Source organism: Periplaneta americana, chromosome 6 (assembly GCF_040183065.1).
Source record: "Periplaneta americana isolate PAMFEO1 chromosome 6, P.americana_PAMFEO1_priV1, whole genome shotgun sequence".
Taxonomy (NCBI): Eukaryota; Metazoa; Arthropoda; class Insecta; order Blattodea; family Blattidae; genus Periplaneta; species Periplaneta americana.
In genome coordinates, this window is record NC_091122.1 from 40,854,290 (window position 1) to 40,880,211 (window position 25,922).

The 25,922-nt window shown below is 34.9% G+C and overlaps 3 protein-coding genes across 3 annotated transcripts in view; 1 reads left to right on the plus strand and 2 right to left on the minus strand.

The window, feature by feature from the left end:
- LOC138701264 (uncharacterized) overlaps nucleotides 1-14,506 on the minus strand; it is a 42,762-nt gene extending 28,256 nt beyond the window's left edge. Inside the window, exons 1-2 of the mRNA XM_069827982.1 lie at nucleotides 14,349-14,506; nucleotides 5,271-5,326 (exon numbers count right to left, since the gene is read on the minus strand). Of these exons, the coding sequence (XP_069684083.1) occupies nucleotides 5,271-5,326; nucleotides 14,349-14,406 (114 nt within the window). The 5' untranslated portion in view covers nucleotides 14,407-14,506. The remainder of the gene's footprint in view (nucleotides 1-5,270; nucleotides 5,327-14,348) is intronic.
- LOC138701267 (solute carrier family 35 member G1) overlaps nucleotides 1-25,922 on the plus strand; it is a 241,617-nt gene that overhangs the window by 105,386 nt on the left and 110,309 nt on the right. The gene's annotated exons all lie outside the window — the stretch shown is intronic.
- LOC138701265 (uncharacterized) overlaps nucleotides 24,148-25,922 on the minus strand; it is a 28,178-nt gene continuing 26,403 nt past the window's right edge. The window contains exon 4 of the mRNA XM_069827983.1: nucleotides 24,148-25,318. Coding sequence (XP_069684084.1) covers nucleotides 25,058-25,318 — 261 coding nt within the window. The 3' untranslated portion in view covers nucleotides 24,148-25,057. The remainder of the gene's footprint in view (nucleotides 25,319-25,922) is intronic.

A 25,922-nucleotide genomic window follows, 5' to 3' on the forward strand; every position in this document is an offset into this window, starting at 1 on the left:
TAAAGTGGAAAAGATCCACCATACAGTCCACACCTGTGGAGTAATGGTCAGCGCGTCTGGCCGCGAAACCAGGTGGCCCGGGTTCGAATCCCGGTCGGGGCAAGTTACCTGGTTGAGGTTTTTTCCGGGGTTTTCCCTCAACCCAATACGAGCAAATGCTGGGTAACTTTCGGTGCTGGCCCCGGACTCATTTCACCGGCATTATCACCTTCATTTCATTCAGACGCTAAATAACCTAGATGTTGATACAGCGTCGTAAAATAACCCAATAAAATAAAATAAATCCACCATACACTAGGGACAAGCACCCATTGTCACAGCAATTTCATGTCCTTATCAGTAATTAAATAATTATTGGTTTTATTTCTAAGAACGTATGTCTCGAGTGAGATGAGTAGACCGCATCAAAAATGAAACGCTCAGAAAGAATCTAAAGGTTCGCTCTTATTTCCGGCAGCCAATCACGTTGCAGGTCGGCTACATTTAAACGTGTGCGTCTTTTCATTCGCTGCTGATGACGTTATGCACTTCCTAAGGCTCGATAAATACTTAATATAATCGCCCGCCATTTTCGCTCTTTCGTTGGCGTTCACAGAATGTTAAAGTGGAAAAGATCCACCATACAGTCCACACCTGTGGAGTAATGGTCAGCGCGTCTGGCCGCGAAACCAGGTGGCCCGGGTTCGAATCCCGGTCGGGGCAAGTTACCTGGTTGAGGTTTTTTCCGGGGTTTTCCCTCAACCCAATACGAGCAAATGCTGGGTAACTTTCGGTGCTGGCCCCGGACTCATTTCACCGGCATTATCACCTTCATTTCATTCAGACGCTAAATAACCTAGATGTTGATACAGCGTCGTAAAATAACCCAATAAAATAAAATAAATCCACCATACACTAGGGACAAGCACCCATTGTCACAGCAATTTCATGTCCTTATCAGTAATTAAATAATTATTGGTTTTATTTCTAAGAACGTGTGTCTCGAGTGAGATGAGTAGACCGCATCAAAAATGAAACGCTCAGAAAGAATCTAAAGGTTCGCTCTTATTTCCGGCAGCCAATCACGTTGCAGGTCGGCTACATTTAAACGTGTGCGTATTTTCATTCGCTGCTGATGACGTTATGCACTTCCTAAGGCTCGATAAATACTTAATATAATCGCCCGCCATTTTCGCTCTTTCGTTGGCGTTCACAGAAAGTACACGAGGACGTTATTTGCCGCTCAGTTATTTGCTCAATTACAGTGCGTTTGATTTGTTATCATAGGAGCTACGACATGATAATGTTTAACGGTGCGGCAAATAGATTCCTCGTTGGTAGCAAGGCAACGAAAGAACACAAATAGCGAACGATACTACCTACCTAGACTTTATAGAGTCTTCACTAAGGCGTAAGCAAAGAGGAGGAGTCACGCCGAAAATAACAGCGACGCGACTATAGATATTGTCGACCAATGTCAGTCGAATTATAGTCCCGTCGCTCTAATTTCCGGCAGCCAATCGCGTTGCAGGTCGGCTACATTTAAACGTGTGCGTCTTGTGATTCGCTTATGAAGACGTTATTCATTTCTTAAGGCTCGATAAATACTTAATATAATCGCCCGCAATTTTCGCTCTTTCGTTGGCGTTCGCAGAAAGCACGCGAGGACGTTATTTGCCGCTCAATTATTTGCTGAATTACAGTGCGTTTGATTTATTATCATAGGAGCTACGACATGATAATGTTTAACGGTGGAGCAAACAGATTCCTCGTATGGTAGCTCGGCAACGAAAGAACAAAAATGGCGAACGATACAACCTACCTAGACTTTATAGAGCCTTCACTTCCTAAGACGTAAGCAAAGAGGAGGAGTCACGCCGGAAATAACTGCGACGCGACTATAGATATTGTCGACGAATGTCAGTCGAATTAGTGGGAACACATACAACGGATGGGACAAAATAGAATACCTCGGATTGTTGCAAATTTTACACTTATAGGTAAACGAAATACCGACAGACCACTAAAAAGATGGATACAACAAATATAGGAGTCGCAACAGGCTTAAAAGAGCCTATAGTTTGAAACAGAAGAAAAAGAAGAAGATTTCTAACATAGTTTTTATATTTCTTGGAAATTATTCTTATTTTTATCACAGAAAAATGTTGAGATTAGATAATAAATTGTGCAAAACAAGGAAAGGTGTGTGTATATATGCATTTAAATATGCAAAATAAAAATTTATTTTACTCTATTTTTGTTTATTTCCTTCTTTCTTCAGTTATCGTTAATTTTATTCGCTTAATAAGACTCTCAATTACGTTTCTTTATTATTGTGATAATTAACATAAATGGAATTAAAATGTCTATTAGAAAATATCTCGGCATTTCCTTACTGAGAGAGAAGAAGAAGATAAGAAAGCATCCCGAATATATTATCGAATTTGGAGTTGATCGAATTCGCAATATGCAGATGGCAGTCCATTGAACTATAAAATGAAACTGAGTCGGCCGTGCAGCTGCGCTCTGCTCCCCCCCCCCCCCGAACCTCCCCAGCACAGAATAAGAATTGGATCGATACTGCTTTAATATAAAATAAATCAACTGTTCCAATTTAACATCGGAAATGTGATACACTTCTTTCTTTTTAAGGAATGGGTATTAAAATCCTTGAATATTCTTGAAAATAGACATTGAACGACATTGAAGTTTGTGAGAATGATAATTACAAAAGGGAAAAATGAAGAAAATGAAGAATAGCGTGATTCGTTCGCGTATGAAAAAGAGAGAACTTTTTATATTTTGAGTTACGTACAACTAAAAATATACCATTCATAGAAAATAGAGTAGGCTATGTAGATATATTTTATTCTTTCGGGATTATCTTGCTCATAATGTAAAATGAATGCAGACATTCAGATTTCGTTTCAAAAACATAGTCATTTTCTGTTAAAATGAGTGAAACTGTTATCCCTTACAGTAATAGAGTAAAAAAATCTAGGAATTTATATGGAAAAAAATTTAGATTGGAATACTCAAATCACATACACATGTAAAATAATTTTTATGAAAATTCACGCACTAAAAAGAATTCGAAATTTCCTTCCGTTGCTTCTCAGGAAGAATTTAGTGCAGTCGCTCTTGGTGCCTCATTTTGATTACTGTGACACACTCTACACTGACCTTAACATGAGACTGACAGACAGACTGTAGCGTGTTCATAATGCATGCTTTCGATTTATTTGCAACGTCCGTAGATCTGACCGTATCACACCTTCACTAAATATGCTGTCCTGAGTCCGTCTCAAAGAGCGAAGAACTATTCACTCTCTCACTTTACTCTTCAATATTCTTCAAACCTCTAACCCTAAACGACATTTCATACAAGTTGAGAGGATGCGAAGGCATTTCTTTCCCCTTCTACTTGCCCTGAGTCCGTCAGTATAACAGACCGATAGCTGTTACCTCTTATACCTGCACCCCCCAAGTTATACACACATGAAAATAAAATATTAAATAAAGTACATAAATGGATATAAAATACAGTGACACAGATGTTTGACAATTACATGTTTCAGTATATTTTAGTGTCGTTTTTACAAAATTTTCAACTAATAATTAATTAAATTAAGGAATGTCAGTTTGTATTATGAAGTCAGGGGGAAGTGACACAGTGCAGATTGTCCCGTTGTGTATGCTGTAGAGTAACAACTAGCAGTGAAGAAAACATTTATCTTCTGCTGTCGGTAGCTTTTTAATGTGCCAGTTGATATAAACAACAATAAAATGAAATATAAACGCTTAGTATAGATTTTCGAAATGTAGATTACCGGTAAACGTTTTCAATAGTAAGAATTTTCACTATGTTCAAAGTCAATTAGTCGAACGTTAGTAAGACAGACAGTAGCATCTTCCCCTTCACGGATGGTAAAGAGTGTGAGTAGAGGGGAAAGCCTATCAACCAAACTGAAATGGGGATTAGCTACCTAGCTTCTCGTTTTCAGCATTTGTCCTCATATCACGAAATAGATGCTCGCTCACAACACTATATCACACTCTCCATTCCTAAACACAGAACATCCTTCTACTCTTCATCTTTCACCGTCTCTGCAGCTCATCTCTGGAACTCTCTACCACAACATGTCAGAGACTGTCGGACATTGTCTAGTTTCAAAAATAAATTAAAATTGCACTTTTTGAATTAGATTCCTTTCAGTTATAAGCCATTTTCTCTGCCATAGTTTTGTAAAAATATAGGCTATATATTTCTTTTTCCTTCCTTTGTTCTCTTTATCAGCCGATGAATTTATTATCATAGCCTTTTTATCGTAAATTTTATTTAATTTTCGTATTTCTTTTCTTTTTTATTATTATTTTATTACATTCCCATTTTGATATATTCTTCCTTAAGTTTTTCCATATTAACCATTTGTACTAAATGAGTTGGTTTCACTATATTCCAATGATTTTACTTTATTTTTTTCTATTTATGGTATTGTCGATTTTATTATGCTATTATTATTATTTTTTTTTAATATGTTAGTATTCTGTTCTTTAACTTTTTGTTAAATTTTAACTGCTTGTATACTTTGTGACCTGATAGAGTTTAAGGCCCTATGGCCTTAACTCTGCCAGTATAAATAAAGAATTATTATTATTACTATTATTATTATTGTTATTATTATTATTATTATTATTATTATTATTATTATTTCCTTGCTTCCAAAATAGACCTACTCATCTCCAAACTTTTTATCAAATTTAATGTGTCATACTCAATTAAAGAAAAGTTAATATTTTCGGCACATTTATAAAAAAAATGCTAGGGCCTATGTAATATATCGAGAATATGTGGTAATATTTCGTTTTTTTATATAATCGTTTTAAATCCAAGACTGTCGACTGTAGGAATGATGCATTGGACTGCTGTCATCGAGGATCAGTTCGACATTAGGGATTTAGGTCTTTTGAAATACTATCTTTGTGGAAATGCGATCCAACCTTGGTAATTCGATTTTCATAAGAGATCAGTCATTTCCTTCAATCTCCATATTACTATTTTAAAAGTTAAGTACAATTCCTAATATTTGTCTTCTTTTCATCAGACGGTCAATTTCATTTACTTCCGTGTTTTTTTTTTTTTTTTTTTTACTGATTCCTTCTTTCTCTCGTATTTTATTTGAGTATTATCGCATTGTCATTACACTCAAATTTATATTATTTTTGTTTTACATTTAGTTGGGCATTCTATTATAAAGTCATGTTCGTATTTTATGAAGAGCTGTATTTACCTTTGTAACAAAATCGTTTATAGTATTTTGGGTTGTGCCCGCACAATCACCCACATCTGAAAACAAAGGAAAAAATTTACTGTAAGTGAAAATGATAAAATACTTCAATTACCAGCACTTAAGATACAAAATTCATGTTGAATATAATAACTAAAAGTAGAAATTTATACCACAACATGAAGATAATAGGTTAGTTGTACTTATACTGTTATGTCATGAATGATGTGAAGCCAGAGGTATGGTCAGATTACAATAATTGAAATGTGTTTTGTATTGCAGCAATTGAATGGGGATACGTTTCTCGTGCGTAGGGTTCAGCGTTGTGTTCCTACATTTGATTTGTTTACATTGCACTTCGATTCGTTGATTAGTTAACCAAATAAAGCTACAACCTCACCCTGCTTATACCACGGCAGAGTTCTATAACAGGTGTCCACGCATCTGCATTGCTAGCTACGCCCATTCTCTCTTTCAACAAGGAACACTCTATGCATACCTAACCTTTTAATCTCTGTCGGTAAATTCCTATCTTTAACAATAACACATTGGAAAATATACAAAACTAATATTCTTCGAAAATTATGTCGTTTTCAACTGTTTTATCCAGTAGTTCAATTAGGAACTTGAAATTTCTATATCATTAGATAAGCACAATATTGCTTTTGTGAAACAAACCATATAATACAGCCTACAACAGATTATAACTAAAATTTTCAGCTACTTTGCATGATCTCGTTTTTGTTTATATATTATTATTAGAGCCCGGCATTTAATAGGCATTTATTTTGGTTAAATACGCTGACATATAGGCACTAAAAGTAGTAAAAATAGGCAGTGAAATAGGCATTTATTATTCATGGAAACAGACAAAAAATAGACAAATACTTAATAAACTATCCCATACGCTTGGTTACATGTCACAACAAGATGCTTTTTAAGTTGTCAACTGTCACAGTGAGCCGCCTGTCAGAGAGAATGTTTCCCATGATGGAAAAAGATCTTTCTACTTCCACTGAAGTTATTGGAGCAAACTTAAAAAAAATTATTTCAGAAGGACTGTCTCTACTTTCTTTCAGAGATCGGGAAAAACCGACTGTGTATTGTCTCAAAAATAGGGGTGTGAGAAGGGATTAGAGACTTCAAAGTACGCGTGACTTGTGCGTGCAAGCGACAGCAGTAACGGGACCTGGAGACTTGCTTTTAATACTTCCCTCATCCCCTTTCTTTCGATGATAAACCCCGAAGTGACCTGAGCACTGAGAGTTATATTGTTCAAACATCTTTGTTAAAAGACATAAAAGATGGAATCGGTAGGGGAGAAAAGTTTACGGCTTCTTGGAAACATATGTATTGCTGGAGAATAAGATTCTCAGCAAACATTGGTGTGAGTGAATATATAGTCTTTTTTTAATCTGTACAACCGTTCTTTTTTTGTTTTTTGATATAATTTATGTGCGCTTTATTTTAAATGCATTAAAAATATAGAAAATGTACAATAACGACGTAAAAAAGGAATTTAACCTTAAAATAGGCAACGGGAGCTTAAATAGGCAAAAAAAAGGCAAAATAAAAATTGAGCCTATCGTCCCCAAATATGTGGAAATGTGTTTATCTCTAATAGGTCTTTCATACATACACTCAGTTTAAAAAAGGCATTTTGCCTAACATCCGGGCTCTAGTAGAGTGTAACTAATTTACGTATGTCTATGTAATATGTTTAGGCCTACTTTGTATATAGTAAATTTTAACCGTAGATATTGATTTTTATGTTGTATAATATTCATCTTTATAAATATAATATTGTCCTCATCTTGTCTCTGTAGATAGCGTATGCACTTCCCATCCAAGCGGTCTGTGGCTCGATTCCCAGGATGGAAATGAAATAAATTTATCATCCGTCCACGGGACTGCGTACTCTTAATTTGTCTCATGTTCTGTGTTGTTTGCTCTGTCTACTTGGCAAAAGCATGTCCATTTTTTAATTAATCGTCAAAATCTGAATCTGCACTGGCGCAAAAATAATACGTGTTTGATTGGTACATGCACTTCAGCTAGAGGGATAGGCGTATAAACTATTTCCAAACCGGTATTAATTGAGAAGTTAGAGGTTAAATTCGGGCAAAAATTGTGATTTTGTTTCAAAATAGACAGTATGCTAAAACTGTGTAAAATATTTAATTTACATAGAGGTATATAATAGTGTCCAAATTATAGAGGGATCACGCTGTTAAATATAGGATATAAGATCTTTTCAAATGTCCTATATAGGAGGATATTACCACATGCAGAAAGAATTATAGGAAACTATCAGTGTGGTTTTCGAGAGGGGAAATCAACCTCTGATCAGGTACAGGCAGTACGACAAATACTTTAAAAGACTCGAGAGTATAAGATTAATACGTACCACCTGTTCATAGATTATAAGGCAGCATACGATAGTATTAACAGGTAGAAGTTGTTTGATGTCATAGGGGAGCTTGGAATTCCTATGAAGCTTGTTGCCCTGACAAGATCAACCGTAACTAGGGTTAAATGTAGAATTAAACCACAGGCAGGACTTTCAGAACCTTTCTATACACAGAAGGGCCTTAGACAAGGTGACGCACTTGCATGTCTGTTGTTCAATATTGCTTTGGAAAAGGTTATCAGAAGTTCAGGAATTGAAAGGAGGGATACAATATTCCATAAATCGGTGCAAATATTGGCTTATGCTGATGATATTGACATTGTTGGGAGATCAGAAAGAGCCATCAAAGATGTATTCATCAACCTAGATGCTGCAGCACAGCAAATGGGCCTCAAAGTAAATGAGGGTAAAACCAAGTATATGGAGGTATCAATAAATCCCTCAGAAATGGAGTATCTTGAAGTAGGAGGATACAAGTTTGAAAAGGTCACCGAATTTAAGTACCTAGGTTCACTAGTCACCTCAGATAATAATGTGAGTGCAGAAATCCAACATAGACTCCTCACAGCAAACAGATGCTGTTACGGACTCCAAAAACAGTTAAGATCACATGATATCAGCCTCAACACTAAGAGCAAATTATATAAAACATTAATAAGACAAGTCTTGCTTTATGGATCTGAAACCTGGACAGTTGGCAGTAACGACAATTGTAGGCTGAGTATATTTGAGAGAAAGGTTCTGAGGACGATATACGGACCAGTAAATGATGAGGGCAGTTGGAGGAAAAGATATAACTATGAATTATACCAACTTTTTAAAGAACCAGATGTTTGCAGAGAAATTAAAGCTAGGAGAGTCAGGTGGCTGGGTCATATCTGTAGGAAGGATGAAAATAATCCTTGCAAGAAATTGACTCTCACTATACCTTTTGGCACCAGAAAAGTAGGGAGACCTCAGCTAAGATGACTGGATGAAGTGGCGAAGGTATAATAGCAGCAGGTGTTAGAGGATGGAAAAGAAAGGTGTTAGATCGAAGGACATGGAAAAGCATCGTTGGGGCGGTCAAGGCTGGAACCCGGCTGTAGAACCAAAGAAGGAGGAGAAGAGGTATATAATACATAAAAATATGTAACTTGAAACTTCGGAATAAGGATCTTTTTAATGTGATTCTCCAATATTTTTGTTTTTCTCTGCACTTGATGCTTCCGTAAATTTGATAACCCTACTCATTTAAATTAAAAAATAGTAGTTGTAGTTGAAATTCTATTGAGATATTTCTTTAGTTTGAGAGTATAAAGTAAAAATGTAAATTTCAAAATTTAAATAGGTATACAAAATACCAGTATGTAAATTAGGTTGCAATTATCTATGAAAATATTGAACAAAGAGACTTGAAAACTTTGATAGCGATACTATGTGACGCATATCCATTATTATGATATGTTATTCCGCATATGAAATATCATTAGAAGTACCTACAATATAAATTTTTAATTTAGAAAGTAAAATTATGTTGGATTTTTAAAATCATAGCTGTAATATTTTTTTTAGGAGTACCGATAGTTTAAAGTTTGAAATATGTAGATTTCATGGGATAATAATTCAAGAAGTAGTCCACAGTGCAATGCCTTACTCAAGTGTCCTTCACACAACTACGAAGTTTTTTTAAAAAGGCGGCAAATGCAAAATCTACCTCTAACGGATTTAAAAATTAATGCTTAATATAACTTACTGAATAAAATCTACACTAATAATAATAATAATAATAATAATAATAATAATACATATCGATGTGTTCTTTAATACAAACTTTTTCTTGTTTTTTATTTCATTTACTTCCTCACTTCCAAAGCTTAGAAAAAAATTCTCACAAACATTATTAGCATCATCATCCTCTATGTTTTTCAGTGGTAGGATACATTCTTCACTTCCCATTTTGTTAATACTACTGTATCTTCTTTTTATATTGCTTGTATTATTTTATTTGTATTTCTCTTTGTTTGTTTTATAATTATATTTCTTTATTCTGTATATTTGAAATAAATAAATATATTTGAAATATTGTTTCAGAAATATCAGCTATTTTCACCACTTACTAAACACAAATTTAAAATAACATCTATACTTTTCGAGAAGATAAACTTCATGACAAAATTAATGCATATAAGTTGTGATTAGGACAGTGCCTAGCAAATGTCTAAAATGGAAATATTTCTGTACGAAAATTGACATATCTTGTTGATTTCCTCTTGATTTTTCTTATTAAATGGCCTATATGTTTTTTTGAGTTTACCTATTTATTTATTTGCATTAATTTTTAAGCCACATTCATACATTACTACTATTGTAATAGCTTGTATTTCTGTGTAATATATTTGTACTTGTATATTATGTAAGCCTATGTATTGTAGTTACGTATTTGTATCAATTATAGGCATATGTTTAAATTACATAAGTTAGGTCAGATGCAACAGTGTTCATGAGTAAGATAGTTATATATAATAAAAGTAATATAATACAGTTATATGAACACGTTTTAATGATTGAATAAAATTAATAAAATCGGTTAAAAACCATACATGTTTCGGAGGAATGCTCCTCCATCTTCAGTGGTAGTACCACGACGCTGGTACAGATGTTCGACCGCGTAACGTAGCTTAAGGAAGACTTGGTACAGATGTTCGTACCAGCGTCGTGGTACTACCACTGAAGATGGAGGAGCATTCCTCCGAAACATGTATGGTTTTTAACCGATTTTATTAATTTTATTCAATCACTAGCCGTACCAGTGAGCTCCGCTGCACCAGTTAGAAATAAATATAAAGTAATTACATAATTAAAATAGGACATTTGATCCAGGGAACATTTGTGTTTGATAGAAGGATAAATCGTTTAATATGTTACTTAATTTAAATTGTATTTAAATAAGTAAAATGCGATCATTTTGATCCAGAGACCACTCATTTGGCCATAAAAATTATTTTAGGAAATACAGGAAACGAATGTACAGAATAGCCTATCAAGTTTTCTGTGCATAAGAAGCTATTTCAATCTTACCTGTCCTCGATTCACTCAGAACTTACTGTAATAACATTATAACATTATGTCCATCTAGAGAAACTACACTTTCCAATGGTGAATTAATAATTAATTATACAAATCGGTTAATTTAGCTTCCGATATTACTTCATACAAACACAGAAACATTATCTGTAGGCTATCTATCATAGCTTTCGATTGTTGCTGTCCAAGGCCCCTTATAGACGAAGTCATTTGTTTTTTAATTCATTATAGGGCCTTAGATGGCAGTTATTTTAATTTTAAAACTCATTTATCTCATTAAATATCAGTTCTATTAAAATGTTTCAAGGAATAAAACTTATCGGAAATTATTTTTAAAGAAACTTTTGTTATGAAACATTTTTTACAAAAATCAATAATAAGCGAGATATTTCGATTTATTTAATTCAGCCCCCCTTATAACCCCCTTTTAAATAATGTATTTTGAATGCCAGATAGCCTAAAATCTAAGTTACAACGAACTTAATTTATATTCCAATTTTCATCGAAATCCGTTCTGCCATTATCGCGTGAAAAGGTAACAAACCTACAGACAGAAGGAGAGACAGACAGACAGACATACAAACAAAATTGTCAGAAAAGCGATTTTCGGTTTCAGGGTGATTAATTATAGATGTTAGGACCAATTATTTTTGGAAAATCGAAAATTACCAGAAAAATTTCGGCTACAGATTTATTATTAGTATAGATTAAAAAGTGTTCATATAGCTGTATTATATTACTTTTATTATATATAACTATAGGCATATGTAATAAATTATAACTCCAATAATTATACGTCATGGTAAATTAGGCTCAATAAAGTTAGTTGTTGAATAATAATAATTATTATTACTACTGTTATTAGTGTTATTACTATTTATTATTGTTATTATAGTTATAATAGAGCTCGAATGTTTAGGCATTTATGACAGTTAAAATAGGCAGGCAAAAAAGAGCAATAAAACGTAAAAAAGGGCACAATAATCTTTGAAAGAGGCATTATAAATTTTAAAAAGACATAATATATTTTAGCAATAAATTTAAATTATATCAGCATAACTCACATATTTACTTCGTAGGTGACACATGTTGACTTATAAAATATATATTTTTTTTTTTTCGTGATTAACTGTCTTTTTACAAACCTTACATAACAAAACTATTTCATCGGTTGAAAACACATGGGCACCAAATTTACTAACGTAAGCATGAAGTTTACTTTTCAATTGTTTGCTGAATTTAGGCATTCTAGCTAACCCATCTTATACCTTTCGTCACCCGACAATAACTGACTGTTCCTCACTCAAATTTCTTTCCTTTACAATAATAAACACGTGTAGCACAAAATTGTAACAGTAAGATTTGAAAATATGAAAGCAAACAATTGGAAATGCTACGTGGCAACTTCTATGAGAACGGACTTAATATTTAAAATTATAAAGCTGATGGTTGATACCGTGAAAACAAGTTATTATATTTGTAACTGTGGATTGTCGATTATTATTCATATTATATCAATAGTATTAAAGCAGGATTATTAGCAGATTAAGCACCGAAATAAATTACTTTAATTTACTATTGTTAGTAAAGTTAGTCATTGTTTCAAATATTTAAGTTTCATACACATTACATTACAATAAATTAGAAAGTTGCAAATAAAGAAGAAATATTGTTTTAAAATTACATAAAAAATGCATTTATTAGTAAGAAACGCCTTAAAAAGGCAAAATAGGCAAATTAAAAATTGGCCCTATTACTCTGATTTACTCCAAATCACATTCATATCTATGAAAATGATGATTTACTTCCACCCAATAAAAAAGGCATTTTGCCAAACATAAATTACCACTTGTATGTTAAGTTAAATTAATTTTTCTTTCACTGTTAACATTGTATTTAATTTAATCTTGATCTTAAACTTTGTAAATTCTTTATTGTATTTTTGCTTTCTGGATCCTTGTGGCCACCATCAGTGGAGGGAAGACGATTTTTTTAAATCTTTCTCTCTCTAATATTATTATTTATTATATAATCTATTATATTTATTATTATTATTATTGTTCTTATTATTATTACTAGCCATACCCGTGCGCTCCGCTGCACTTGTTAGAAGTAAATATAAAGTAATTACATAATTAAAATAGGACATCTGGTCCAGGGAACATTCGTGTTTGATAGGAGGATAAATCGTTAAATATGTCACTTAAATTGTATTTAAATAATTAAAATGCGATCATTTTGATCCAGAGACCACTCATTTAGTGCAATGATAATTCCTTTAATATGTTTCTTAATTGTTATCACATGCAAATAATTAAAATATGGTCATTTGGTTCAGAGAACATCCGTTTTTTGTGTAAGGATAAGTCGTTTAACATTTTTCTAAATTAGTCTTGAATGCATCCTTTAATAAATCAGTCCAAATTAATAGAGTTGACTTTGTATGAAGATAATTTTTATGTTAACCTTACTGTGCATTTTTTTGTTAAGTTTATTTTATTCACGCCTTAACATCAAGTGGTCATGTCGCGTGTTTAGAATGTGTATGTATATCAGTAGGCCGTTTTTACTCTTGTTGAGTTCCTGTTTCCATTGTGTGTTGTAGATGGCTTGTGTTCATGTAACTGACTATAGACTTTTATTAATGTTTTTGGTATTGGTAATTGAGGCGGTAATGAATCATAACATGTATTTTTCCAATCCGGCATTTGCCTTTATGACTAAGGGAAACCATGAAAAACCCCAGTCAGATTGGTCGGCCACGGGATTTGAACCCGGGACTTCCCGAATGAATAAATTTGTTTTTCTTCCTACTAAGAAATTTAATATTTTGCACATAGAAGTTACGAAGTAACGACGCTATGATCTGAGGCGGCGGTGGAAATGTATTGTATTGTTATTTTAAAACTCTTGTATATCCTTAAATATCAGTCTTATCAAAATTTGGCTGGAATAAAACTTATCGGGAATCATTTTTAAAGAAACTTTTGTTATGCAACATTTTTCACAAAAATCAATAATAAGCGAGATATTTCGGTTTATTTAATTCAGGCCCCCTTATAACGCCCCTTTCAAATAAAGTATTTTGAATGCCATATAGCCTATAATCTAAGTTATAACGAACTTAATTTACATTCCAATTTTCATCGAAATCCGTTCAGCCATTATCGCGTGAAAAGGTAACAACATCCAGACAGATAGACAGACATGCAAACAAAAATTTCAAAAAAGCGATTTTCGGCTTCAGGGTGGTTAATTATACATGTTAGGACCAATTATTTTTGGAAAATCGAAAATTACCAGAAAAATTTCGGCTACAGATTTATTATTAGTATAGATTATTATTATTATTATTATTATTATTATTATTATTATTATTATTATTATTATTATTATTATTATTATTATTATTATTATTATTATTATTAAATTTTGTAGCCCTATGTGCAATGTATTTACGTTACGTTCTCAGTTTCTTGTAACTAGGAATTGGTGTGCTGTCAGAATGGAATCTTGTGTAATTTTACGTAGAGTCCTTAAATTTTACAAACACACTTTTGATTGTCTCATCTTATGTATTTCATGATGTGTTATTAGTATCTCACCTGCAATAACGAAAAAGCATGCAACGCACAACAACGACAGAGTCTTCCTTGCTGCCATAGTGATGCGTCAATGACAAATTAGGAACTCTCTGCCCCAACACTTCCGACAAAGGTTTTATTGTACACCGACTGCTTCCAGAATTGTGTTAACTAGCGCTGCAGGAGGCTACTTTGAACAAGTCGTTTACTAATCTGACAAGGTCAGATTTGTATTCAGTTCTGATAGTGTAATTTATGTGAAAATGCAAAAACAGTATTTGAAATATGAATGTTCTCTTCCTTTGACAATTGTCTTGCAAAAGAAAACATACAGTGGACATTATAAGCTGTTATCGACAGTGGTAAATATAGTTAATTGAACTTCCAAACAAATGAAGGAAAATCGTACTTGAAGGTTAATTCATAATCTTTATTACCTAATTTACGAAATATGGACATTATGTGCTGCATATGTGTGGCTAAGAATTCGCCGCTAGTGTGGCTCTGGATAGCACTTCCCAACAAAGTCTGTAACATAATTGGGCCTTTATTTATTATAATTAAACGTTTCTAATTCTAAAAGTTCTTGTGCTAGCTCAAACCTGGGAACAGATTTGGAAAGCTCGTAATATATTAAATATTTCGTAGGGTGCATATACCGATCCATTTCCTGTAATTCAGGAGTTAACGGGACACGCGTTTAAACTTTTACAAATTATTACCTTAACGTTACATTCTTGTTATGATTATGTCTCGTGACCAAAATATTGTGCGAAATGGAAATATAAAAATTGGAGATTTATCCTTCGAAGAGGTGGAAAAATTAAAATATCTTGGAGCAACAGCAACAAATATAAATTACACTCGGGAGGAAATTAAATGCAGAATAAATATGGGAAATGCCTGTTATTATTCGGTTGAGAAGCTTTTGTCATCTAGTCTGCTGTCAAAAAATCTGAAAGTTAGAATTTATAAAACAGTTATATTACCGGTTGTTCTGTATGGTTGTGAAACTTGGACTCTCACTTTCAGAGAGGAACAGAGATTAAGAGTGTTTGAGAATAAGGTTCTTAGGAAAATATTTGGGGCTAAGAGGGATGAAGTTACAGGAGAATGGAGAAAGTTACACAACGCAGAGCTGCACGCATTGTATTCTTCACCTGACATAATTAGGAACATTAAATCCAGACGTTTGAGATGGGCAGGGCATGTAGCACGTATGGGCGAATCCAGAAATGCATATAGAGTGTTAGTTGGGAGGCCGACGGAAAAAAGACCTTTGGGGAGGCCGAGACGTAGATGGGAAGATAGTATTAAAATGGATTTGAGGGAGGTGGGATGGTAGAGACTGGATTAATCTTGCTCAGGATAGGGATCAATGGCGGGCTTATGTGAGGGCGGCAATGAAACTCCGGGTTCCTTAAAAGCCAGTAAGTAAGTATGTTACATTCTTGTAAATCTATTGTAATTAGAATAATACATGTTAAATATTATAAGATATATATATATTAAATATATACATGTTAAATATTATAATATGTATATATACAGGGTGTTTCAAAAATACGGGGCATAATTTCAGTATGTATTTCCCACATGTAGACAATCAAAATAGTTCATTACAACATGTGTCCGGAAATGCTTCATTTCCGAGTTATGGCCTTCACAACATCGAAATTCACCGGAACGTTTTTCTTTCCGCAGGTCGTTGTCATTACAGAAGATGTTCAAAATGTCCACCTCCTGCTTGAATACAGACCTCACATCGATGTCTCATTGACCTGCGAACACGATGCCAAACTCCAGGAGTATTGCGTATGTCCTCAGAACATGCCACAATTCGATTCCGAAGGGATTCCAAATCAGGCACCGGAGACGAATAAACCAATGATTTTAAATGGTCCCACAAGTAGAAATCGAGAGGGTTCAGATCAGATGAGCGTGGAGGCCAAGTAATTGGGCCACCTCTACCTATCCATCGATCAGGAAACCTTCGATCCAAGTACCGGCGAGCCGTACGACTGAAGTGTGCAGGAGCGCCATCATGCAAGAAGTGAATGTGTTGACGATTGATCAGTGGAGTGTCTTCTAAAACATGAGGTATAGTGTTTTCCAGGAAGTTTGTGTACTCCTGCCCCGTAAGTTTGTTTACAAGTACATGGGGTCCAACTAATCGATCACCAATGATACCGGCCCACATGTTGAGGGAGAACCGCACCTGGTGATGAGATGGAACAGTTGCACGTGGGTTTTCATACGCCCATACATGCTGATTGTGGAAATTTGTTATGCCATCTCGTGTGAACTGTGCTTCATCTGTAAATAATACTAAGGCAGGAAAGTTCGGATTTACACCACACTGCTGCAAGAACCACTGACAGAACCTAACTCGTGCAGGGTAATCTGCTGGTGACAGGACCTATACACGTTGCAAATGATAAAGATACAATTGATACTCTTTCAACAGTCTCCAGACAGTCGTATGAGGAACATTGACTTGCAACGCTACCCTTCGTGTGCTGATAGAAGGAGTCATGTTCACAGCCTCCAGAATCTCCTCCTATGCTTCTGGAGTTGTAGATCTTGGTCGTCCCCTTCCCAAATCAGGAGAGTTAAATTTTCCATACTCGCACAGACGGTAATGGAGACGTACAAATGTCTTCCGATCTGGACATTGTCGCTGTGTGTACCTCTCCTGGTACAAACGACGAGCCAGCGCAGCATTGCCGTCCGCCTTACCGTACATGAAGTGTATCTCTGCCAGCTCTTGATTTGAATACATGTCGCACAGTCTAACGCCTACACAACACTGAATGTAACCTTCGCCTCGGAATGAACTGTCAGAGTGCCCTATTAATGTCTCCTTTGACGGCAACGACCTGCAGAAAGAAAAACGTTCCGGTGAATTTCAATGTTGTGAAGGCCATAACTCGGAAATCAAGCATTTCCGGACACATGTTGTAATGAACTATTTTGATTGTCTACATGTGGGAAATACATACCTGAAATTATGCCCCGTAATTTTTAAACACCCTGCATAATAATATTTAACATGTATTATTCTAATTACAATAGGTTTACAAGAATGTGTGTGTGTGTGTGTGTGTGTGTGTGTATATATATTTTTTTTTTCAGAGCGAATAGCTTATGTTGTACGTAACAAAAAAGTGTATTGCCCCCATCTTAAATCTTGCGTACACTACTTTTAACACTTAAATATATAAATGATTGATTAAATGGCAAACTTAATAGCGTTGAAAGTTTGCCATTTAATAAATCATTTATCAGTAATATATTGGTTGAAAGCCCATATTTTTCTTAGAAATTTTTTTTTGCAAATGTTTAAGGGGTTAGGTACAGCTTACAGCAGTAAAATTGTGGAAATCCAACATTTTTTTCCTCCATTACTGTATCTTGTACAATAATGAATATTAGTATGTGTAGAACACTGTCCTTCTGTTATATGAAAAAAAAAAAATTTACAATTCAACAAATTATTTATATATATTTTTTTTTTTCAAAATTCAAAATGGTGGCAGTTCACTTTGTAGTGATGAAGCGTTTTCCTCATAACTCAAAAACTTTCCAACATTCTGTGATACATTTTTTGTGTGTATTTATGTATGTCATATCTACAATATGATGCAAAATCACTTCGCTACCTTTGATAGATTGTCTGATAAAAATAAATTCATTAAAAATGGCAAATATTGGTATTTTCTTCTAACACAAAATAAACAAATATTTATTAAGGAATGCAGTTGAAAAATCATGATATTGTAAACATGACTTTCAGCAATAAAATAAGAGAGAGAGAACATGAAAAAGTACACAAGCTTATGAGTTATGAGGGAAACTTTTCATCAGAACACAGTGAACTGCCACCATTTTTAATTTCGAAAAAATATATATAAATATTTTTTTTTTTTCAAGGTGATCCATTCCGACACTATAACTTGGAGTCTTTTAACGCGATTCAAATAAATGTGGTTTTGTTCGATCGAGTATACTACAACGATGCGTGCAGGATCTTGAGATGGCTCCGCGCATGCGCAAGGTGCTGATGGGGGACCGAGGAGACTGGCAGCCATTTTGGGCGTGGGTGAAAATTTTCGGGCAGTATATTTCGCGACTCTGATGTGCTGGCGCATTGATTTTGGTACCAAACGAAAGATCTCGTCTAGATCTGTCGTTTTAAGACGGTCGGATTTAAGTAAATCCCATGGAAGTGTCCCTGACAAAACCACACACTGATTTTTTTCTTTTCTTTTTTCCCTTCCTCTAGGAATTATTCTAAATATATTTATGTATTTTTCAAAATGGTTTGAAATCAAGTATGTTTCTCAGTAAGCAACAAAACGTAAAAGGGAATCTTGTTAAGAGTTCGTGAAAGATTGCTCACAATATAGGCCTATCCGTACTGCTGACAGCTACTCATTCATAATGCTCTTGATAACGTTGCTAAAGATAGGGAAAACATAAGCACAGAAGTTATTTTTCTTTGCTTTGTAATGTTATTTATCACTTCTTGGAATGGCAACGGTAATATTATTATTTATGAAAATATATTCTGTCACTGCCGTTATACAGGACTAAACAAACGCTTGAATAGACGCTTTACGTCAAGGAATGATGTACTGAATGGTTTCTTGCTGATAATTGTTCTGTGACGAAAATTCAACAAAGAAGAAAGGAGCTGCTCTCAAACAGTAAAATAGTAATATGCGTTACAAGAGTGGTATGTTGAAGTTTTCATGTTCGAGGAAAAGTTTGAAAAAGCGAAACGTAGTTGAGAATTTCCGAGAATTGAAAGAAAACATACCGCTCGTGTATCGTACATTATTTTGTGCGAAGATCATTTATTACATACCTGAAAGAGGGATTTCTAATTAGTTGCAATGAAATCTCCATCTTGGTTTCTGTTCAATGACGGCAAATTTGGAAAACAAAAATACCTATCTTCAACATTGTTGCTTTAAAATGTTTTCTGTGTTTACTATACTCCAGCAGGCCGTGATATACGTCTGTTTTTTTTCCCAGTCTATGATGAGTCTGAAATGTTGTTAATTTTTCACGGCTTCCTTAATGTTACTTGCATCACGAATGCAGTAACTTTAGTGGAATTGTAGAGTTCACTTAATTTTTGCAAATATTTAAAAACAATAATTAACAGTACAATTTAGGTGAAATTGCAGTGGTAAGTTTCCAATTTATAATTATTACTATATTGAACGTCTCTAAAAATAATATGTTAAAAGCCTAAAGCAGTAAAATCAATATGTCACTTAAGCGGTAAGAAGAGGGAAATTGTTATGTGTGTTAGGTTGGGAATACTGAATGTAGAATTTTAGACTTTCCGTGGATTGGTTTTGTGCGGAAACTAAGCAAATACGCACAATCTCGCATAATAGTAATATGCGTTACAAGAGCGGTATGTTGACGTTTACATGTTCGAGGAAAAGTTTGAAAAAGCGAAACGTAGTTGAGCTTTTTTAATTTCCGAGAATTGAAAGAAAACATATCGCTCTTGTATCGTACATTATTTTGTGCGAAGATCGTTTATTACATACCTGAACGAGGAATTTCTAATTAGTTGCAATGAAATCTCCATCTTGGTTTCTGTTCAATAACGGCAAATTTGCAAAACAAAAATATCTATCTTCAACATTGTTGCTTTAAAATGTTTTCTGTGTTTACTATACTCCAGCAGTCTATGATGAGTCTGGAATCTTGTTGATTTTTTCACGGCTTCCTTAATGTTACTTGCATCACGAATGCAGTAACTTTAGTGGAGTTGTAGAGTTTACTTAATTTTTGCAAATATTTAAAAGCAATAATTAACAGTGCAATTTAGGTGAAATTGCAGTGGTAAGTTTCCAATTTATAATTATTACTATATTGAACGTCTCTAAAAATAATATGTTAAAAGCCTAAAGCAGTAAAATCAATATGTCACTTAAGCGGTAAGAAGAGGGAAATCGTTATCTGTATTAGGTTGGGAATAGTGAATGTGGAATTTTAGACTTTCCGTGGATTAGTTTTGTGCGGAAACCAAGCAAATACGTACGATCTCGCACAAAAGTAATTTGTATTCATAGCTATATGTTAATATTAACTTACGGAACATAAATGTACCGTAAATATAAATTTTGGGTAATTGTAGATGAGATACTACATTGCTATCAAGATGTGGCAACATAGCGTTATTTCAAAGCTATTCTACCAATTAGGGGAGACTGTTGTACCTTTAAACACTTTTCACTTTTATTTATTTATTTTTTTGTAATTTTGGGAAATGAAATTTTTAAATGAAAAAATGCTTGATGTAATTATTTAAGATTCCTTTACGACTTAGTATATGTATTTTCCTGTTCCACAGATCTATTAAGGATGTAAAAATTAAATTAAGGGATATGTAATGTGTTCAAAGGTACAACAGGTTCATGTACCTTGGAACATACCCTCTTTCAAGTTGGAACACGTGGAATATAGGTGGGAATATAGCTGTAAAAACTGACAATCATATTTAAAATGTATTTGCCATCATAAACCAGAGCAGGCTTCTCTGATTGAGATTTTATTTCCTGGAGAAGCAATAACTGCTTCAGCACCTTTCTTCAAGGCATCCGGATCAATTGAATACCTCTTTAATTCCAGACTTACTTCGTGACATGATCTTAAAATAAAATAAAAACAAAAATCGATAGTATCGTGTACTTTGGAACATGTTCCATGGTACAAGATGTTTTGTGTTCAAAGGTACAAGAGGGTGCACGTTTAAACAAATATGGCTCCCAAAACTAAAGATTCGAATAAATCATGGAAATTAAAATATGTTATTACTGATCAGATGACAGGGAACACACTGTACTTGAAAGATATTAACAAATACAATCTGGTTTTATGTTTGAAAACATGTATCAACGAACGAAATGTTTACTTTTGGTACTAAAAAAACTTATTTTGTCCACAGAACTCACACTTTGCAGTAAATCAAACTGAAACTACGACCAGTGCTACTTAGCGGCTTTTTCTACAATCTACTTCAGTTTGAGTCCTCTAGGTAGCAGCAAAAAATAAGCAACAAAAATGTTCAAAGGTACACTATGCTGAAGGTACAACAGTCTCCCCTACCCGTGGCTTAACTCGGAACTAACAGTTGATGCATTTTCATGCAGTAACCATTCGCAGGATATTCTCCGACGTTCCAAATCAACTCTCCTTGCAATTCTTTCATAGGTTAAATGTTATGTTTTATTTAACGACGCTCGCAACTGCAGAGGTTATATCAGCGTCGCCGGATGTGCCGGAATTTTGTCCCGCAGGAGTTCTTTTACATGCCAGTAAATCTACTGACATGAGCCTGTCGCATTTAAGCACACTTAAATGCCATCGACCTGGCCCGGGATCGAACCCGCAACCTTGGGCATAGAAGGCCAGCGCTATTCTTTGGGCAGAGTAATGCCTCATGTACAATTCTCCACACTGGCTTCTGAGACATGTGATGACGTGCAGCTAATCGCCATGTAACTTGTACCTGGTGAATGGTCTACGGAACGCAGAATGTTTTCTTCAGCAGTAGTCCTGCGACTTCGCGGTCTACCGGAATTGTTCATCACAGGTGCAAAGTGACCGGTTTCCCTAAGGCGACGTTCCACTCAAGGCCTCGTTCGACTGCTACAAATGTTTTTGGAGTCGGGTGTCGTCGGGCAGGAAAACGTTCAGGTAGTTGCGAGGAGCAGCAGCAGCGGAATTGTTTCTTTTTTCACCGTAAATCAGGGCTGGGCATCGGGAGCGGATCCAGACTCTAAACGGGGACGCTTCATATTCATCCGTCACTGAATCAACGCTGCGCGGTGTTCGGCGGGGAAGAAGAGAAATCTTATGGCTCTCCGTGAGAGAGTAGAATCCGCTCTTGCTGCCCACCCCTGCCGTAAATCAAGATCATATCGGTCATTTCAGTGTTTGTGTATGGTTCCCCCTTCTGTATTAGTGCCAACTGTTATGTTACGCAATTCAGTAAAGTAATAGTACATTATGCAACGAGCCTATAATGAAGGTAATTAAGAAGTGAGTATGGATATTTATGAAACGAGCGCAAGCGAGTTTCATAATTTTCATACGAGCTTCTTAATTACCATTATAGACGAGTTTCATACGACTTTTTATGCTCGACCATATTTCTAACTTGATATTATTAATTTTTGAGCAATGTCCCGTATGTTGTGAGATGTGCGCAGACGCGAAAGTATTGATTTTTTCCGAGGAACAGATGTCCACATTGACCTTGCTAGGCCATAAGAACCTACAGAGATAACATTGAAATTAAATTAGACATTGAAAAACGAGATGACAAATTGAATTTATTTGAATATTATTTACAATTAACACTAATTATTATAGTAACAGAACATAACCTTCTGCGACAGTATTGGATTTCCAGCCTCCGTGACTTTTCGCTAATTCTCTTTCGATTGCATATCCGAGAATAATCGATACTTGCGGTTTTATAACGGTAGAAAGCTGACCTGTTATTGGCTGAACAGTTGTAACCTGAGTCGTCATTGGCTGAAAGACCTGACCTTTAATGAGTAGGTGTATTTTAATGACATGCATTAAAGGTCTGCTACCAGGTGTATAGTTACTACATTTCGGCATGGTCGAGCATAAAAGTAATACTAATCTCAGTTACAGTATTGAACATCATGAATCAACAAAACATCACCATAACTACAAGACATGGCCAACTATGAATACATCTCTTTTTAACTACAAAACAACACCGAATGTTAGTTCCGATTTTAGCCATGGGTAATTTAGCTAGTCTACCATGGTAATGGTAGACTAGCTTTGAAATAACGCAATATTGCCATATCTTAATGAAAATGCAGTATCAGCTATATGTTTATATGACAAAATAAGTTTGTTTTGATGTATAGAATACTCTGCAATACTTTATAGTACATAATTACGACTCGCCTATATGACCAATGTATGGAGGGCAAGGTTAGGATAACAAAAATTCTACAGTAATGACGCAAAGTCGAATACCAGGAATTATATACAGAAAATTTACCATGTTGTCACATTTTTACTAAAATTATATGTTACTTGACAAGCAGGAACGTTGAGTTTATCGCATGGGAACATTTTCTGGATGGGTGATGCATGCAGTTTTAATTTTTTTTTAATGGAAATATTATGGTCGTTGAAAGAATTACTTTAGCTGTTCATATTTCTCGCCTTTACTACACACAAAATTTCATATTAGTCATCAAGAAATTTTGAAGCTTTATATTTGTTTTTTAATTATTGTTAATAAATTTAATTTGTTACTTAATTTATAAAACAGTTATATTATCAGTTATTCTTTATGGTTGTGAAACTTTGACTCTCACTTTGAGAGAGGAACATAGGTTAAGGGTGTTTGAGAATAAGGTGCTTAGGAAAATATTTGGGGTTAAGAGGGATGAAGTTACAGGAGAATGGAGAAAGTTAAACAACGCAGAACTGCACGCATTGTATTCTTCACCTGGCATAATTAGGAACATTAAATCCAGACGTTTGAGATGGGCAGGGCATGTAGCACGTATGGGCGAATCCAGAAATCCATATAGAGTGTTAGTTGGGAGGCCGGAGGGAAAAAGACCTTTAGGGAGGCCGAGACGTAGATGTGAAGATAATATTAAAATGGATTTGAGGGAGGTGGGATATGATGATAGAGAATGGATTAATCTTGCTCAGGGTAGGGACCAATGAACATCCAGGTTCCTTAAAAGCCAGTAAGTAAGTTATATTTGTTTTTTGCATATATCTTTATTAAAGAAGATGGCAGGGGATAGGTAGAATCCGTATAATTTCGTGGAACGTTTAAGTGGTCTTGATGTGTGATTTCAAACAATTATAGGTTACTGCTTTGTAAGAATCATCTTACTTGTTAGCATAATCATAAAATAAAGAACTTCAACTTTCAATGAATATCGGAACCAGTACAAGAAAAAAATGAAATGAAGCCTTCTCTGCTCAAGCTCTTGAATATAATATATTATACGATAATATTCAATTTATTGCTGTGGGTTGCATCGGCGCCCTGCCGCTAAGGGGGAAGGTTCACGTCGATTATTACAAAAATGGAACCTAACGGACTTTTTTCCCGAATAGGTGCCCACTTAAACGTTCCACGTTAAAATTCTACAGTGAAATAAATACATAAACACTTCGATCACAGGAAAAATGCAAGAAGAATTACATAACATTTCTTATTATAACATTAATGAATCGTAAATTGAATATAACATTAATATATGGGTGGTATTTAAGGAAACAATTTCTGAGTGAAACATATTTTAATGAGATTTTAAACATTAAGAAGAATGATATAAGTTAAATTATGGAGGAGCATGGTTTCAAATCGTATTATGTCCAACTTACAATTTGTTTACACGACTGACGAAAAACTGATTTACTCGTAAACCGGACAAGTTTTCAAAACACTACACAAAACCATTTTGAAGTACTTGTTTCACAGTTTACAAATATGACGACTTGGAACCATCAGACTTCAAAACATGAAAGATAAATAAATAGAAAGTAACAAATTTAATTTCGTCCACTTTTGGACTTAATACGTTTTGAAACGATGCTCCAATAAATGTAACGTCACACATCTCATACAGGAAGCATTTACTGTATGATGTCCCTCGCCTGTTTCTACTTTACATAAAAGCTATTTACGGAGGTGGGTTGCCGGTCTGTCGGTGCGTCTTGGCATGGCACATGAGCTCGCTACGCATGGAGTAGCGACTTCCGCACACGACGCACGCATAAGGCGTAGCCCCCGTGTGAGAGTTCACGTGATCCTGCAGGAGGTGCGCGAACACGAAGCGTCGGTCGCAGACGCCACACACGAATTTCTTGACCCTCGCCTCCTTCTTCGTCAGAGTCTGGTCGCTATGCTTGGACTTAATGTGCTTTTGCAGAAATTTCTTCGCCTGCAACAGTAAAATAGTCATGAATGTGACGCGTATTTTGCACTCTTTACGCTCCTCGAAACAATTCAGTTCCTGTATCACGTTACGAATGACATTACTGTTTACAGTTTATTTTCATGAACTATTAAGGTAAGCGTTCACTATATCGTATCGCAGGCATCGGACGAATCGCACGGATCGGAAAAAGACAATCTTTGCTGTAATTGTTATGTAACCGCGTTCACTACATCATATCGCCTGCATCGGACGAATCGCACGGATCGGAAAGAGAATATCTTTGCTGTAATAATTATGTAACCGCGTTCACTACATCGTATCGCACGCATCGGACGAATCGCACGGATCGGAAAAAGACAATCTTTGCTGTAATTGTTATGTAACTGCGTTCACTACATCGTATCGCACGGATCGAAAAAGACAATCTTTGCTGTAATTGTTATGTAACCGCGTTCACTACATAGTATCGCACGGATCGGAAAAATACAATCTTTGCTGTAATTGTTATGTAACCGCGTTCACTACATCGTATCGCACACATCGGATGAATCGCACGGATCGGAAAAAGACAATCTTTGCTGTAATTGTTATGTAACCGCGTTCACTA